Here is a 15,343-nt window from a genome sequence, read left to right as displayed (position 1 = left end):
TCACACATATGGTACAGTCATTTATTCTGGTCTATGTTTAGTTTACGGCAACAGGACATACATTCACCAAAACAACACTTTTCTAGTTCAATCACTCCAAAATACAGCATTGTAAATAACTCTGAACTGAGAAACAATTTATCACAAAAAACATGTTTCGGTGATTAAAATGCCACTGATTTCAAAACAACATACAAAACAAGCAAGCTAAAATGTGCAGTAAAATAATGCCACGTACTGGTGAATTCATTCCAGCTCCAAAAAACATATTTTTTATTGTACCATTCAATATATAATAGAAGTGAAAGAAACATTTTTATACACTTCATATTTTATATATTATGATTTAATGAACACATTGCTAAATAAATTAACAAGCAAAAAAACAAACAAACAAATAAATAAATAAAATACTTTAGCATAGTGTGTTGCCACACTTTACAAAATCCCCTAAAATGCTGTGTACCAGGGAAGGGAAGCTCATAATCACAACCTTTCACTGCATGTTCTGGTCTTTAAATGATGTGTCAAGATGTTTCAGCTGTCTTTCTTAATTTTCTCATTTATTTGTCAGAAAATATCTACAAACATTTTAATCTACAAATAAACGACATTGCCTTCGTATGCATTGCTAATTGCCATTTTCTTACTTTATAGGTCTGATGGCAAGAACCAATTTAAGTCAAATCTTCTAGTTTGTAGTCTGTTTTAGAATTTAGTTCCATGTAATCAATGTTTGTTGATTTAAAACATTGGAAAAAAGAAAAAGAACTATTGAGAGACCAATAAACGAGAAATAAATTATTTTAAGTAATATCCAGAAACATCATTATGTTTCATATGGTAAATCAAGAAAAATTAACAATAAAAATCCATTCCATAAAAGATAAAATATCATAGTCCAATTGTAGATGAATATTCAGTCTGGACAATCCAAGAAAAGGTTGCCATATCTTATGATATACACCATATGCCCCCCGACTGTTATCAATTCCACCTCAGTGATGCAAGAATGTCTCTAAAGCAGGGAGAGAATTTAGAACTTACAGAGAGGAACTTGGACAGAACAAAATCTTTTATTTAAGTATAAATGTAATGAAGTTTAGCACTGCAGGCAAAAATATATAGAATACAAAAGTGTATTTCTTGATTTAAGTTTGTTAAATTAATTTGGTTTGAATTTTTTTTTTATAGTCATATTATTCCTCAAAAAAAAAAAAAACAATACATAAAACAGGAAGCACAGTAAAGTACTTCAGGGTGCAATCCTGTATAAATTATATAAATATAATATATAAATTATATAAATTCACCTGATCAGATCTGGTCAGATACAAGGAAGCCAAACTCTTACACATTCAAAACCTACAGTATGCTAAACACTATTTTTGGTATTTCAGTTTACTCAAAATAGCATATATCCCTTTTTATTTCAGAACATAATTAAAGCTTTTCCTTTTAATCATTCCATCAAACAGTGTTTATGAATCAGTCATGAGACTGAATTAAATCCCAGTGTATGCTTTCACTTACTGCACATGACAAAAGTGTCGGCAGCTTCTGAAAGAAAGTATTCTAATCTGATCATTCACAGCTGGATTTCTCATAAATATCTTACTACATCTATTTGATGTGGAGGGAGAGGGAGCGGTCTCTTCGAAATGGTCTCGATATCTCCTGGGCTGGAGAAGATCCACTCTGCTTCAGAACAACGACGTGAGGGAAGCCAGAACAATGCCAGGCTTTACCTCCTGGCCACGGCATTTCAGTTAGAGCCTGAACCTCCTGGAGAACGAGAGGAGAGTTAACATCACGTGATATTAGGGCTAAAGGTTCAGAAGTCATGAGATCAGAATCTTAAAGCATGTTATGTAATTCAACCGGCAGGAGGAATCTACCTGAAACACAGCAAGCCTAAAGATCAAGGATAAGGTCAAAGAGCAATTGGTGATGTGCAGAAAATGTGGTAAAATGAAAAGCAAAGCGAAAATAAAACCTTCATTACACTGTTTATCTGTCTTCTGATCACTTTTAATAGGTGAGAATGGGGTGAGAATGGGGCACAAGCTGAACTGGTGTAAAATACAATATGGATATTTTATGTAGTTAAACAGACAAGGTTTGAGTGAAACATACATTGGATCGTGTGCCAAGATCCACTGTGCTGTCTGTGAGGTAAAATCAATTTAAGTAAGTCTGTTGATCACTAAACTTTTACATATAAACTGTCCAGGCTAATCGACAGGCTCCACACTGTGGTTAGGGTACAAAGTGCTACAACTAAGCCTACCAAATAAACAACATATTTCAACACACTAAAAAATCCAATCAAAGATCCATCTAATGTACATAAAATATATTTCAGTGTCACTGTGCTGACTTCTACTAGATGGTCAGTCATGTTTGTTGAAGCTTCTTTTAATGGATTTAAATTGAAAAGATTGCCTAATTCCAACAACAGACACCTGTATTAACCCTCCATGGCATTAATTTTATTTTATGTTTTTAGAGAAAATAACATCCACCACTGCTTTATTACCATTATTACCTAAATGTGGTCTAACAGTATATTGTTGCCCTGAGGTAACAAATGAAAAAGCACTGTAAGTAAACTGTAAGTAGAGTAAATCAAAAAGCAAATAAAAAATAAATATATAATTATATATGATAAATATTCATATATATATATATATATATATATATATATATATATATGTTTATGTACAATCATTTGTATTAAAAACATAGGTTATTTGATAGTAAACATGTAAAAAATATATATTTTAATTTAAAAATTGGTGGTATTAAAACTTTTGTGGCTTTGACTTTGTCCTAAAAGCACTACTCCACCTTTAAACCAAAACCTAAAATCAAACACTACCCTAAAATTGTATTGGATGGAGATGTGTTGTATCAGTCTAATCTACATTTCACAGCACACCACTCCACATGGCTCTGTTTACTGAATTATGATGAATGTTTGTTCTAAACGTGTCTTAGTGTGTACTCAGTGTCTCTGTGCAGAGGTCAGCAGAGCAGGTCAGACAGGTTAAGAATCGACAAGACAAGAAATAGGTTACACATATCCAAACAATACGCAATCCTATACACCCTATACACATGTAAACAACACATGCACACCTCTATTGATTTCTGACACTCAGTCCCTAGTGGACCAAAGGTGAACACATGTAAGTTTAAACCAGGCCATGCTTTAGTTTCACAATCCCAGTGAAGTCTGCTATAGTATTGACACTTACTTTTTTGGTACCATGGAAGAAGGAGGCCAAGTCTATTTCTTTTTCCCTCCTAATGACATGCTCTCCGTTTTCTTCTTCTGGGCCTGGAGACAAAGTATAAAGTTAGCTAGTGCTGCTTGATTACTGCTGAATCGTAGAGAAACCCTCAAAAACTGCCTATAATTATTAATATAACAGTTCTAAATGCTGGTGTGGTTATGGGATGGCCTGAACTCCAGGACTTACTGGGTGAACTCACTGTTCCAGATGGTGCAGTGATGTTCCCAGACTGGACTTAGTTAGATAACAAACTGACTGATTCACAAAAGAGGCAGTCCACACAGTTTAACATAAATTACGTTTATAACTAAAATAACCACCCGCTACTACAGAAACTACTGGTGAAAGAAATGGTTAGAAAATAGTTTAATAATGTTCTGTATAAGAAAAGTGAATAATTCGCTTCAGTGTTTGGCATTAATGTAATTATTGTAAATGCTACTAATAATACAGGGCTGAGTTTCCCTAAAGCATGTTATGTTCAAATGAGCATCACAATGAACACCCTTTTGACCAGTTAAGTTGATCTTAATACTAAGATAATTTAGGTAAACTGGGCCAAAACTAGCAGAACATTTCCTAGCAACAGAGTTTCCTGGCTAATCTATTGTTAAATTAATGTTCACAGACTACAACACTTTATTGTATCTTAATAAACAACAAATTTTTTCTCTTTCATTTGCATACAGCTTTTTAAAAGCTTAAATGTTTATTGCGTTCCCATGCAGCACCATAGCAGCATGTATTATTAGCATACTTTCAATACTTTAATATTTTAAATGCAACATGGAGATGAATTGTGTAAAAAAATCATCATAAAATCTGTTAACATCAACTTTACACTTTAGCAGATTCTGTTCTCTGCTCTATCACAATTTAAAAATGGTCGGTGAAGATAGCATAAAGAGTGGTGCAAAAAACATTTTATTGGTAATGTACAGCAGTATTTGTATATATTTAATAGCACAGTCGTTGTGCTCTAAAAAAGAGACCCAGTATAGAAATGACACTGTATTAAGTGCTTGTTTTAAAGTAACTGTGTTTGGGATGTCATGAAAATCAAAACATTCATAAACATTGCTTGGTCCCAGCCATTTGTACTTATGTTATAGGGAGTGTTTCAGACTGAATGGACCTGTTTGATTCTAATGGACAAAGAGAGGTGGTAAGTGAGGATGAAATATGACTGTTTGTGGTTGATAAACTTATATATACCTAAGAGTAAAAAGTAGGATATGGGCCCATTACATTTTTAAATCAATGTGAATTATGATCATGCACTATTACTCTGATTATGACCATGCACTAAAACTAAGACGCAGCAGATAATGTTTATTAAAATGTCTGCTGCTGCAAATATGGGTCATGTGACTGAAATGGAAGGAATAGCACAAATGTCACTCATAATGACATTGTCATCATCACACTGCCTCTGGTATTCTACTGTTTAAGTACGCTGGAGTGAAGATATTTTGACACCTCTGACATGGCATCATCTATTTGCTTCAGTTCTTCATAGTGATCCCGAGAATCTCTCAGTGGCTGCACCATGATCTCCTCAATCTGAGGGAAGAGCTATAAAACACAATTTGTTTGGTTAGAATGCTTAGAAAAGCCCAGAATTATGGCAAGAAGTCTTTAGTATAAAAGTTTAGGTAATAGTCTAGACTATATTCAGCAATATTCTAATATAAAAAAAGAAATACCTTCATGACTGTCTCAAACATGGGGATGAGGACAAACTTGATGAAGCCAATTTGTGCTGTTGGCTTCGTTACTTTGTCCCGGTCCATAAATGGGGCGACAGGAAGACCTTCTGACTTCTCTCTATCACTCTGAATGAGTAAAACACAACAACAAAGGCTTACACATGGGGAAGGGACACGCAGTGTAACTGATGTAAAGTATCACAATGTAATACACCCTGAAACACACTGAGCATTTTTCCATTTCCAGGACTGGGTAAATATTGGACAGAACATATACTTGGTTATCTTAACTGCTGTTTGGGCCCAGCTAGTTTTTAGCATGACCTAATCCCATTTTTTTTTAAAAAATGGGTTACTTTTATCAGAAATGTTCTGTTGTTTTTGTCCAGCCATTTTACACTAAATTTATTAAGAGCACTTGTACATGATGGATGTTTTACTGCATTGCTTAAAAAGCCCTTTGTAGTATCTTATTTAAAAATAGTTTATAGTCCAGCCTCATCAGGCTATGCTCAAATCAAAATTGTAATCGCAGTGGTTGCGAGTGTTATTGTTGGTGTCAGAAGGGCTGATCTGATTATTTGTAGAATTGTTGGGATTTATAGTATAATAGTGTCTAGAGTTTACTCAGAATGGTGCACAAAAAGGCATAGTTCAATAATGAAAAATGTAGCCAGATAAATAAAACCATTTTTTCAATTATATTTAATTATGAGCTCATACTGTTCTAAATGCCAGAAGGGTGTTATAAGACATATCACATAATTCTCACATGAATAAACTGTAGCCTTTGCTAGAGCCAACGCACTGTTAAGTATCAAAAGGAGCATATGGTGGAAGTTCTTTCTTATTTATCATTAATCCATGTATCCATCATGCTTGTGTCAACAGTCCAGGCTAGTAGAGGTGTTGTTATGATGTAAGGGAGTTTGTCTTGCTCACTTTTCTTTGGGCTAGTATTTTACCATCATGAACTTTACATATTAAATCTCAGAAGACACATGTAGGCCCACTGGTGGTTTTGTAAAGAAAATACAGTTGCTATATTTCCACCACTAAAATGAAATAACATTACAGTGTCTGAGCAGAACAATAAACTATGCAGGAGTGTTGAACAATCTGTGGGATTCCCCTTTAAGCCATGGTAATCTTTTTTCATCTTCAGCACTGTAGAGTGGCTAATTACCTGCATGAAATACTCCTCCAGCAGGCAGTCCACCCACGGCTCAGCCACATCTGTGGGCCTGACCTCATTGGAGATGTCGCAGCACTTGATCAAGACCATCTTCAACTGCACCAGCATTGGGACACATGTTGAACACAGACATTTAAAAAAGGCAAAAAGCAGTAATGCCATTACTAGTTATACTGAAAGCAACATGCAAATTGCCTTATACAAATAAACACCAAGAAGTTAAATACAAAGCAGTTCAACATAAAGCATTCTATTCTTTTAAAAAGAAAGTGGTTGGTGCAGTGGTTGGTGCATACACATTTGACATGTTCCTCATTTGTGAAGTCGAAGTTGTCCACCTTCTGTCTGAAGGAGTCTAGTATCTCCCCATGTCTGGCCATGTCAGTGGCTAGAATGAGAGTAATGATTGCCTGTAGCAAACACAACCACATCATTCATTAATAAGGGTGTTTAAAATTCTTGCTTAGAAGGACAACCGCAATGATAGCAGAGAGCTGCAGTACCTGTCGTATCTGTTTGAAGGACTCAGGCTCAATGTTAGCAAAGATGTTGCATTCTGGCATAGAGAGGATTTGGAAGGCTACGGCACAGTGGTGGTTCTCCAAGGGGGAAATGTCGTTATAGCGTACGGCCAGCTCCGTCTTAGCGTTAATCTGATACCTGATTACAGAGAGGAGACAAATATCAGTGAAAGATCTGAACAGCCGTTTGAATAGTATTTGCATTTACTGTACTTTTCAAAAGCAGTCTTTCAAAAATGAAATTGGCTATCAGTTAAATTTGAAAACAGATAAACCAGTAAGCATTAGTTAGAAAACTGTAGGTGAGAACTGGATAGTTTGGCCGAAGAGTGCTGTTAGATATCCATTAGGACAAATTAGATATCCAAGGACAGATTGCTTATAGTGTGTTTGTGAAGAGTTGCCAGGAGACATACGTGTTGTTATAACCTGGATGATCCAGATCATGGCACACTGCTGCCGTCATCAGAATGCACATGTCTGTCATTGTCAGCTTCTCCTGATAAAAACACGAATGGAACAGATCAGTGGATATACAGTAAATCTTTTCTATCAATAAACAAATGATGGGGTTTCAGTTTTTAATCAAAACAGCTATTGGCTTTTTAAGACATATTAAACAGTAAAGTATACAGAAGTCTTATTTAGTATTATAATAACTTTATTCCTTTCCTTATTCTTTTCTCAACAGACTTGCTTTCAGCTTTTCTACAGAAATAAGCAGGAACAAAAAAAATCACAGCTCAAAAGGTTCAATATACTTTCTACTTTTTACCATCGAAGTCATTCCAAACGCATTCTATTATAGTGAAGTCTGGATTCTGGGAAAGTCAGTATACTATTCTGAGAACACCAGCAGTGTCAGCAGTTTGATGAATTAAAATGTTAATTTCTGATATTAAGATAATCCTCTTGATCAGCTTCACACTGTTTCAGACCCACAGCATTACCAGTAATCCATTAAAAATAAAAAACCCTTAGTGCTTTTTATTTAATTACGGACCATTTGGTGGTCTATCATGCCTTGTGTGAGAAGCCCAGTTTTCTCAGCATAAGTCATTGCTTATCTTATATTTTAATTTCCTCAGAAATGTCTCTTTAACAACGAAGAGCTTTTACCTAATAGCCTATAACTGAAAAATAAGTAAAACACGAGCTGTTCCTGACTTTTGCACTGTACTTCCAGCCTTACTGAAAGGAAGATCTGCAGCCACTTTAACACTGGTGACCTCTGATGTAAATTCAACTTAGCACACAGATCTCAAAGCCACACATCTCCTTCTTGTGGAGAAGTACAGATTCCATTCATTATTTATTTGAAAAAAGTTATTGTGTTGTATTCAGCTTTGTTTTGTCCATTACATTTCTGCACCCCCAAAACATAGAAAAGTTGTAATGGAGGACAATTCATTCAAAAATATAGATCAAACATAAATGCAATTCTTTATGTAACTAATAAACAAAAAGTATCAGGAGTAAAATTCAGATACCTGAAGGTTGCACAGGTGGATCATTCCATACATCATCTGGCTAACGCAGAAGCAGTGACGGAAGTTATGGAACGGGTTATCGCGGTAATTTTCCTGAATCGCCAACTGCAATTAATCACCATCAATATGAATCAGGCTTTGTCTTTTGTTGTTAATCAGAAGGTGTGAATTTAATTCAGAAAGTACAACCGCTATAAGTCTTACCAGCCATCTTTTTAGTGTGATGGGGTTCATGTTGAACTCCTTTACCAGCCCAAGGTCATGGTACATGTACTCCAAGCAGCTTAACATCTATGAGCAGAAATTATTAAAGTGATTTTTGATTTTAAAAAAAAGTATTTTTTCCTCAGTCCGAATTTTGTTTAGTTTCTATTTAAAAAGTGCCAAACTGGGTTTTCTACACAATATTACAGAAAAGTACTACCTTTCTCCTGAAAAAAAAAAAAATGGATAAAGGGAAAAAGAGTTTAAATGTACAATAAACAGAAACATTTTTGACCTTTATTTCACTAACTACTGTAAACTACTGCCTTTAGGCATTCTTCACACTCCTAAATATATATTTACTTATATGGTTCTTTAGGGACAAAGAATAATTCCTCTATGCTGTCACTCCAAGAACCCTTTTGGCACTTTTTTTTACAAGTGTTACAATGTAAATGGTTAACATTAAATGTTACACAATGATAATGTGTAATGATCTTCTAATGACTTGTTAGTTTCATTAGCCTCGTAAACCCCAGTGCAAAACTTCACACAGCAAAATAACTACATTACCTAAAAAAACACATTAATATTTTATGGCAACAACAAAGAAATGTTATGACAACGGCAACATTCCTATTTAGTATTTATTAGTTCAGTAGTCTGCATTCTTAAATCTAAAAACAAATGTTTGACTTGTTTTCAATTCAAACTGGAGTTGTGCATTGACCAAAATCTTTTTTTAACAAAAACAACATGTTCAAGGACACAATCAACAGACTCCAGTTCACACACATGCAGAGTAGCTAACCTCATTGTGTTCCCAGTGCCAGACATCAAAGGTGGGCTTCTTTAGAGCTTCTATCGTCTCCTGGGAGAGTGTGTACTGCACAGACAAGTGGGGAGAAAGTTTAAAATTTCAGTTGTACTTAAGTTGTTCTTTAAGAAATGTTTAAGTTAATACTCGTTTTATTACTTTTGGATAACTTGGAACATCCCGTCTTGGTGAGAGCTTCTTTCCATCATCAGTGAAATTGTATTTGCAGTTGCAGTTCACCCTGACAGAAAGATAATGTCACAATGTAAAACGTAAGTTGAATAAAAAACATTTATAATGATTTATCCTGGGTCAATCAAAGTGGTCTATCCATTACAAAATATTTGAGAACTGACAAATTTTAATTTTGTTAAACATGGAAAAAAATGAGAATCTGTTGTTACCTTGCTCCACCTCTAGAGGTCATCTCATCTCTCAGTTTCTTCAGATCATTTTTACACTTCTCAATCTCCACCACTTTCAGCCCCTCCACTGCAACAGGCACACAAACAAATCAGAAAAAATATCCCAATATCTAATTGTAAAAAAATGATTTTTAGATTAATTTATGGGCCAAAGGAAGCAAAGCTCACATTCGACTCTCTTCTCCAGCATGGCCAGCCTGTTCGTCACCTCCGTCTTCAGCTCATTTATCCTAAAAGCCCTGAAACAGAGAAAGACAAGCCCCCTATGTCAAATTCTAATGTGAGTTTAACAAGGATAAATACAGAAATAATGAAGCCACAACTTGATTAATTACAAAAAAAGACCTACCGACTGAACTGTTCAGCTACTTGTGAGAGAACATTCTGAAACATGTCTTCTTTCTCTGAAAAGGGAAATTGAGATTGTTCAGGATTCTTGAAATAAACATAAAATGTAATTTCACTAATATTAGCATTTTAAACAGTATTCAAAGTATAAGCACCCTGTTGATAAATCCAGTGTAAGAGTGGACTTTGATGGTCATAGTCCAGATTAAAACATACCCAGGTAAACTAGCAGTTTAACTGCTGTTTTTTTATTTATCCCAGTAGCGCAGTAAATTTAGCATAGCAGAGGTGAATTTAGAGTAGCAGAGTTAGTACAGTAAATTTAGCATAGCAGATTTAGTAACTTACAGTAAATTTGATCATAGCACAATAAATACAAAAAAATTAGAGAAGCAGAGTTAGCACAGTACATTTGGAGTACCTGATTTAGTGCAGCAAATATAGAGTAGCAGAGTTAGCACAGTAAATTTAGAGTAGCAGAGTTAGCACAGTAAATTTAGAGTAGCAGTGTTAGCACGGTAAATTTAGAGAGTTAGCACAGTAAATTTAGAGTAGCAGGGTTAGCACAGTACATTTTGTGTGGCAGAGTTAGCACAGTAAATTTAGAGTAGCAGGTTAGCACAGTAAACATAAAGTAGCAGTGTTAGCACAGTAAATTTAGAGTAGCAGGTTAGCACAGTAAACATAAAGTAGCAGTGTTAGCACAGTAAATTTAGAGTAGCAGGTTAGCACAGTAAACATAAAGTAGCAGTGTTAGCACAGTAAACATAAAGTAGCAAGGTTAGCACAGTAAATATAGAGTAGCAGAGTTAGCACAGTAAACATAAAGTAGCAGTGTTAGCACAGTAAATTTAGAGTAGCAGGGTTAGCACAGTACATTTTGTGTGGCAGAGTTAGCACAGTAAATTTAGAGTAGCAGGTTAGCACAGTAAACATAAAGTAGCAGTGTTAGCACAGTAAACATAAAGTAGCAAGGTTAGCACAGTAAATTTAGAATAGCAAAGTTAGCACAGTAAATATAGAGTAGCGGAGTTAGCACAGTGAAATTTGTGTGGCAGAGTTAGCACAGTAAATTTAAAGTAGCAGGTTAGTACAGTAAACATAGATTAGCAGAGTTAGCACAGGAAATTCGGCATAACAGAGGTAATTTAGAGTAGCAGAGTTAGTAATGTTATAGTAAATTTAGTGTAGCAGAGTTAGCACAGCACATTTAGTGTAGCAGATTTAGCACAGCAAATTTAGTGTAGCAGATTACAAATTTAAATAAAGAGTTTCTTTACCTCCTCCTTGACTTGAATGGGTAACAACTTTATACAGGTTACTGTGAATAAACATAATACATAATAGTATAATTTAAATCAGTAACACTGATGATAACAGATGTCATTTTAAACAGTTGGTTAATAAAGATAAACTACTTGGGAGAGTTGGTAGGCATGGTGGGGTCAATAGATATCAGCGCTCCTTCTGTGTCCACTAGCAGTATAGCTGTGTTTCTGTGAAGGACAAAAACATAGCATTGAGAATGAGTTTATGGAAATCAGACGATGAATAAGTGGATTATATAACTGTTAATTATAAAGACTGTTGACCTGGCCATGTTGGAGGATGTGAGGAGAAGCTCTCTGATGTCACACGGACTGCAGTGTCGACTAAAAATGACCTGAAAACAACCACAAGAAAGCAGATTTCAAATGTCTTATCTCAGCTTTACTGCTTAACACTTCTTATTTATTTTTATTTAGTCAGTTCAGCTGCAGATTGTACAGGGTGTAACAGGATAGTTTTCTTATGAAACGCAATTTAATGACTTGAAATTCTGAATAAAAGAACATGACAGTGCCTTGAAAATAGAAACATGTAAAGACTTGTAAAAACCTGGAAAAAAGAAAAACTTGATGACAGAAGTGGACAAAAAATATTCACTTTTTAACTAAAGACAACATGTAAATACTTCAAAATAACGAGAAATTGAGAAATTGTATTAAGTGTTCTTTTAAGAACAAAAGACAAAAATGAAAAACCTAATTGAATACCCAAAAGATGATGAAAATGTAAAATGAAAAAAGATGTGTAAATTACTGAAAAACAGAAATGGCACCAAAAACATTTCTACTCCAAACCTAAGCAAAATAAATAAATATATCCAGCATATTTCATACAACAAAGCAAAGGAACCTAGAGAGAGATAACGATTAAAATATTTAAAATACATTTCAAAACATGTCAAATATTGCATTTAAAAGGTCTGTACCAGAATATCTAAATATTTGAAGAGACAATAAAGTTACATAGTGCCTTTATATTTTATTAAGACTACAGATAAAGAAATACTTGACTACAGAGCAGCACTTACCTCAAGAAAAAACAGCAGTTTACTTAGTAAATGTTAAATATTATTATTAATACTGTTAATCTATTCTTTTATTCTGTTGAATTAAAAGGAGTATCCTTGTTGTCTTGTAGAAGGACCACTGAGCGTCTGCAGGATCTGGTAGTCATTCAGTGAGTCTCTGCAGGTGACGTGTCTACCTCTAAATGTCACAGACACCTGTGACCCACAATGATCATCTCAGTATTTTTAACACCAACAGACCACATAAGTGACCCCCACCATGGAGAAAGGTGGTGCTGCACTGTCACTATTACCACACACAGCATGTTATGTAATTAAACCTGTGTTGAGATATAACATCCACTCTCAGCTTGCTTGGTAACACAGTGGAGAACATATTCAGTTATAAATGATTTATGGACAATTTAGAGACTTTAGAACAGTCCTCTATCAGTGGTGGCAGATGGTCTTAGCACCATAACAGTAAAATCCACTTTTTTAAGATACTCACCCTTTGAACCTTCCCCTCTACATCCAGGTAGATCGTTTTAGGGGCATAGGATGAGGAGCTGGAGCCCATTATGACCTTGGTCTGGATCTTCTGTGGATCACCAGATACACCTACTGATCTGCTGAAAAAAATAAGAAGACAAAAAGAAAAAAAGCCAATAAAACTAAGGTTGATCATGGACAAAGCAATTACAGCTACCATTGGTCAAATGGCATTTTCTTGAAGTAAACAAATGAACAAATTCTCTACATGAAAAAAAAACTCTTAAAACATTTAATGCATGATGTGTTTATTGAAGTTAGATATTGGACTGGAACAGCTTACAATAATATGGAAAAGAAATTAAGACAACGAAAATCTTTTCAAAATGTTGAAAAATCCATTGAAAATAGCTGAAAAAAAAACAAAATAACTGAAAAAGAGTAAAAACCTAGAGGAGATCTAAGAAAAGAGAAATAATTTGGAAAAACATATTTTTTGTAGACTATTACCTTTTACTTTTTCAAAATCAAAGAAATTTAGCCTGAAGCTTAACAAAGACCTGAACAATTCTAAAAGATAACTGGAAAAAATTAAAAACATTTGAAAAGACTTTTAAGAATGATATTAAGTGTCATTAAGAATGATAGCCAATGCATAATAAACTTATTTTACAAAACACATTAATTTACTTGAAACTTGCAGAAAAATTGAAAATGTAATAAAAACATTAAAAAAATAAATAAATTAAAGAATGCTACCAGATACTGTCAGGTTTCTTTCTGAAAGGCATTAAAAAGAAAAATGTGAAAGACACAGGTAAAAAAAGAACACTTGTAACTAAAAAATGTTTCAGAAAGACCCACAAATGAAAGCAAATATAAAACACATTTTGTTACAGTAATTGTACCAGATACTACTAATCTAAGAAAAAAACTTTATAAAAAAATGCAAACAGAATTCAATCTTCAAAATATTGTAAATCTCAACTTTCTACAAGTTTTAAGTTACAGAAGATCCGTCAGATGGCCTGTGTATACTGACCTCAGGAGAAGTTAGTGGATGATGAGAGATCCCTGCAGTGATGTCCGACCCACATGTGCGTACTCCTTCCACCTTGATCAGGTTTTAAACTGGGAGATGCTGAGGGAAGTGTGGGACGTGGGCAGCAGCAGGCTGGGAGGGGCTTCATCTCCTCCACTTAAACATCCCTCCTCCTGATCACAGGTTACCAAGGAACTGCTTCAGTAAGACAGGAAAGCCTGATCACACCTGAAATCCTAATTTTAATGATGATTGTGATTACTATGATTATTATTTTCTTCTTTTTACTGTATTTACTGTTATTATCCAAGTTTATGGTTAGAGAAAACAGGTGAGCTGCTGGTGGAACTGAACAAATCCATACAGTGTGTGGCGTTCACAGAGAACCTGTCTTCTTGACAATATATGAATTAATATATAAAACTAAGTAAAACAGCACATTCTGATTACTGAATACTGTATTTACGTTTAACTATGTTCATATATTTAAATGTTAATTTGTGGAGTACAGGAAAAATACACTTAAAACTGAAATAAACATTTTATTGTTTAGAATATTTTATAGCATAACAATATGAGAAAGAATTCTTTATTACTATTATATGTACCACATTATATCCCTTCAGGACCTTTAAAGTTTCCTGTCAATTCAATGCTAGTTCAGTAGGTTAATAAAGAACTTTGACAACTCAAATAATAATTTAAATACCTAATTGACTAAATGTTTTGGACAAAAGCCTGTTGTAGATGGTTATTTTAAGAGAATGTATAGAATATAGCACGCTAATATTTCATTTTTGTCCAAAACCTTTTTTGCAAAGACTGATTTTTTAGGTAATTCTAAGGAAGACATATTTTGAGCTAAAAATGTTTATCACACAAACACAGTTCTGAGTATTATTTCCCAGGAAAACATAAATGTGATCAGTGTGTATCCATTATTTATTTTTAGTGTTTGTGTTGTTTGAAGTAGGAATGATAAAGTAAATTGAGAAATTTGGTTGGTTTAAAGAGGAAAAGCTTGATGATTAAATAACGTGACGTGTTCAAATTAATCATGTGACAAAACTAACAGAGCCTGGAGATGCATTAGCAGATTTATTTATAGAACTACACAGAGCTAAAACTCTCAGTTAAACTCAGCACTTTACAATATTCTAGTTTTAAAAGCATTAAAACTACATGAAATGAGATGTTATAATACATTAAAAAAAGGATCTAGTCTGCCAGGTGTAAATCACACTACACCTTTATTACTGTCCTCTTCCCAAAATTACAGTCAAGTAATTTAAGGTCACAAATAATATAGTGCTGCTAATACAGATTTTTTTATTCTTCTTTAAATACCCATTACCAAAACTTAGTCTAAAGGAAGAAAAGTATTTTTTTAATTAATTGACACCATTAGGAATATATGAAGAATATATGATTTACTTCATCACAAAGATACAAAGCCATTCATTTGA

The 15,343-nt window shown here is 34.1% G+C and overlaps 1 protein-coding gene across 5 annotated transcripts; it reads right to left on the bottom strand.

Annotated features, from left to right (window-relative positions):
- pde9ab (phosphodiesterase 9ab) lies at window positions 1–13,980 on the bottom strand. 5 transcript variants are annotated; one of them, XM_007245247.4, is made up of 20 exons: window positions 13,878–13,980; window positions 12,855–12,972; window positions 11,601–11,671; window positions 11,427–11,504; window positions 11,289–11,329; window positions 10,010–10,064; window positions 9,829–9,899; window positions 9,640–9,727; window positions 9,395–9,476; window positions 9,230–9,304; window positions 8,419–8,505; window positions 8,215–8,319; window positions 7,141–7,223; window positions 6,707–6,863; window positions 6,500–6,613; window positions 6,195–6,299; window positions 5,006–5,134; window positions 4,779–4,874; window positions 3,261–3,343; window positions 1–1,785 (listed from the first exon to the last, which is right to left on the bottom strand). In XM_007245247.4, the coding sequence occupies exons 2-19, from the start codon at window positions 12,921–12,923 to the stop codon at window positions 3,293–3,295; spliced, it is 1,557 nt and encodes a 518-aa protein (XP_007245309.2). In that variant the 5' UTR covers window positions 12,924–12,972; window positions 13,878–13,980; the 3' UTR covers window positions 1–1,785; window positions 3,261–3,292. The 5 variants fall into 5 exon arrangements, with proteins under 5 accessions (XP_007245309.2, XP_022534720.1, XP_049331518.1 ...); XM_022678999.2 differs by having other exon boundaries at window positions 12,855–12,975; window positions 13,878–13,971; XM_049475561.1 differs by lacking the exons at window positions 12,855–12,972; window positions 13,878–13,980 and adding an exon at window positions 12,365–12,569.
- Window positions 13,981–15,343: the final 1,363 nt, after the last annotated feature.

This window comes from Astyanax mexicanus, chromosome 1 (assembly GCF_023375975.1).
Source record: "Astyanax mexicanus isolate ESR-SI-001 chromosome 1, AstMex3_surface, whole genome shotgun sequence".
Classification (NCBI taxonomy): domain Eukaryota; kingdom Metazoa; phylum Chordata; class Actinopteri; order Characiformes; family Acestrorhamphidae; genus Astyanax; species Astyanax mexicanus.
Note: the sequence above shows the minus strand (reverse complement) of the source record. Positions and strands in the feature narration are given on the sequence as shown.

What these genes read in the sequence shown, in the direction of transcription:
- pde9ab (XM_007245247.4), bottom strand. Translation starts at nt 12,923, where the DNA reads ATGGGCTCCAGCTCCTCATCCTATGCCCCTAAAACGATCTACCTGGAT. An exon ending in ATGCCTACCAACTCTCCCAA is followed by an intron (nt 11,330 to 11,426) that starts GTAGTTTATCTT and finishes GTTTATTCACAG; the next exon opens with TAACCTGTATAAAGTTGTTA. An exon ending in GGCACTGGGAACACAATGAG is followed by an intron (nt 8,506 to 9,229) that starts GTTAGCTACTCT and finishes TTCTGCTCATAG; the next exon opens with ATGTTAAGCTGCTTGGAGTA.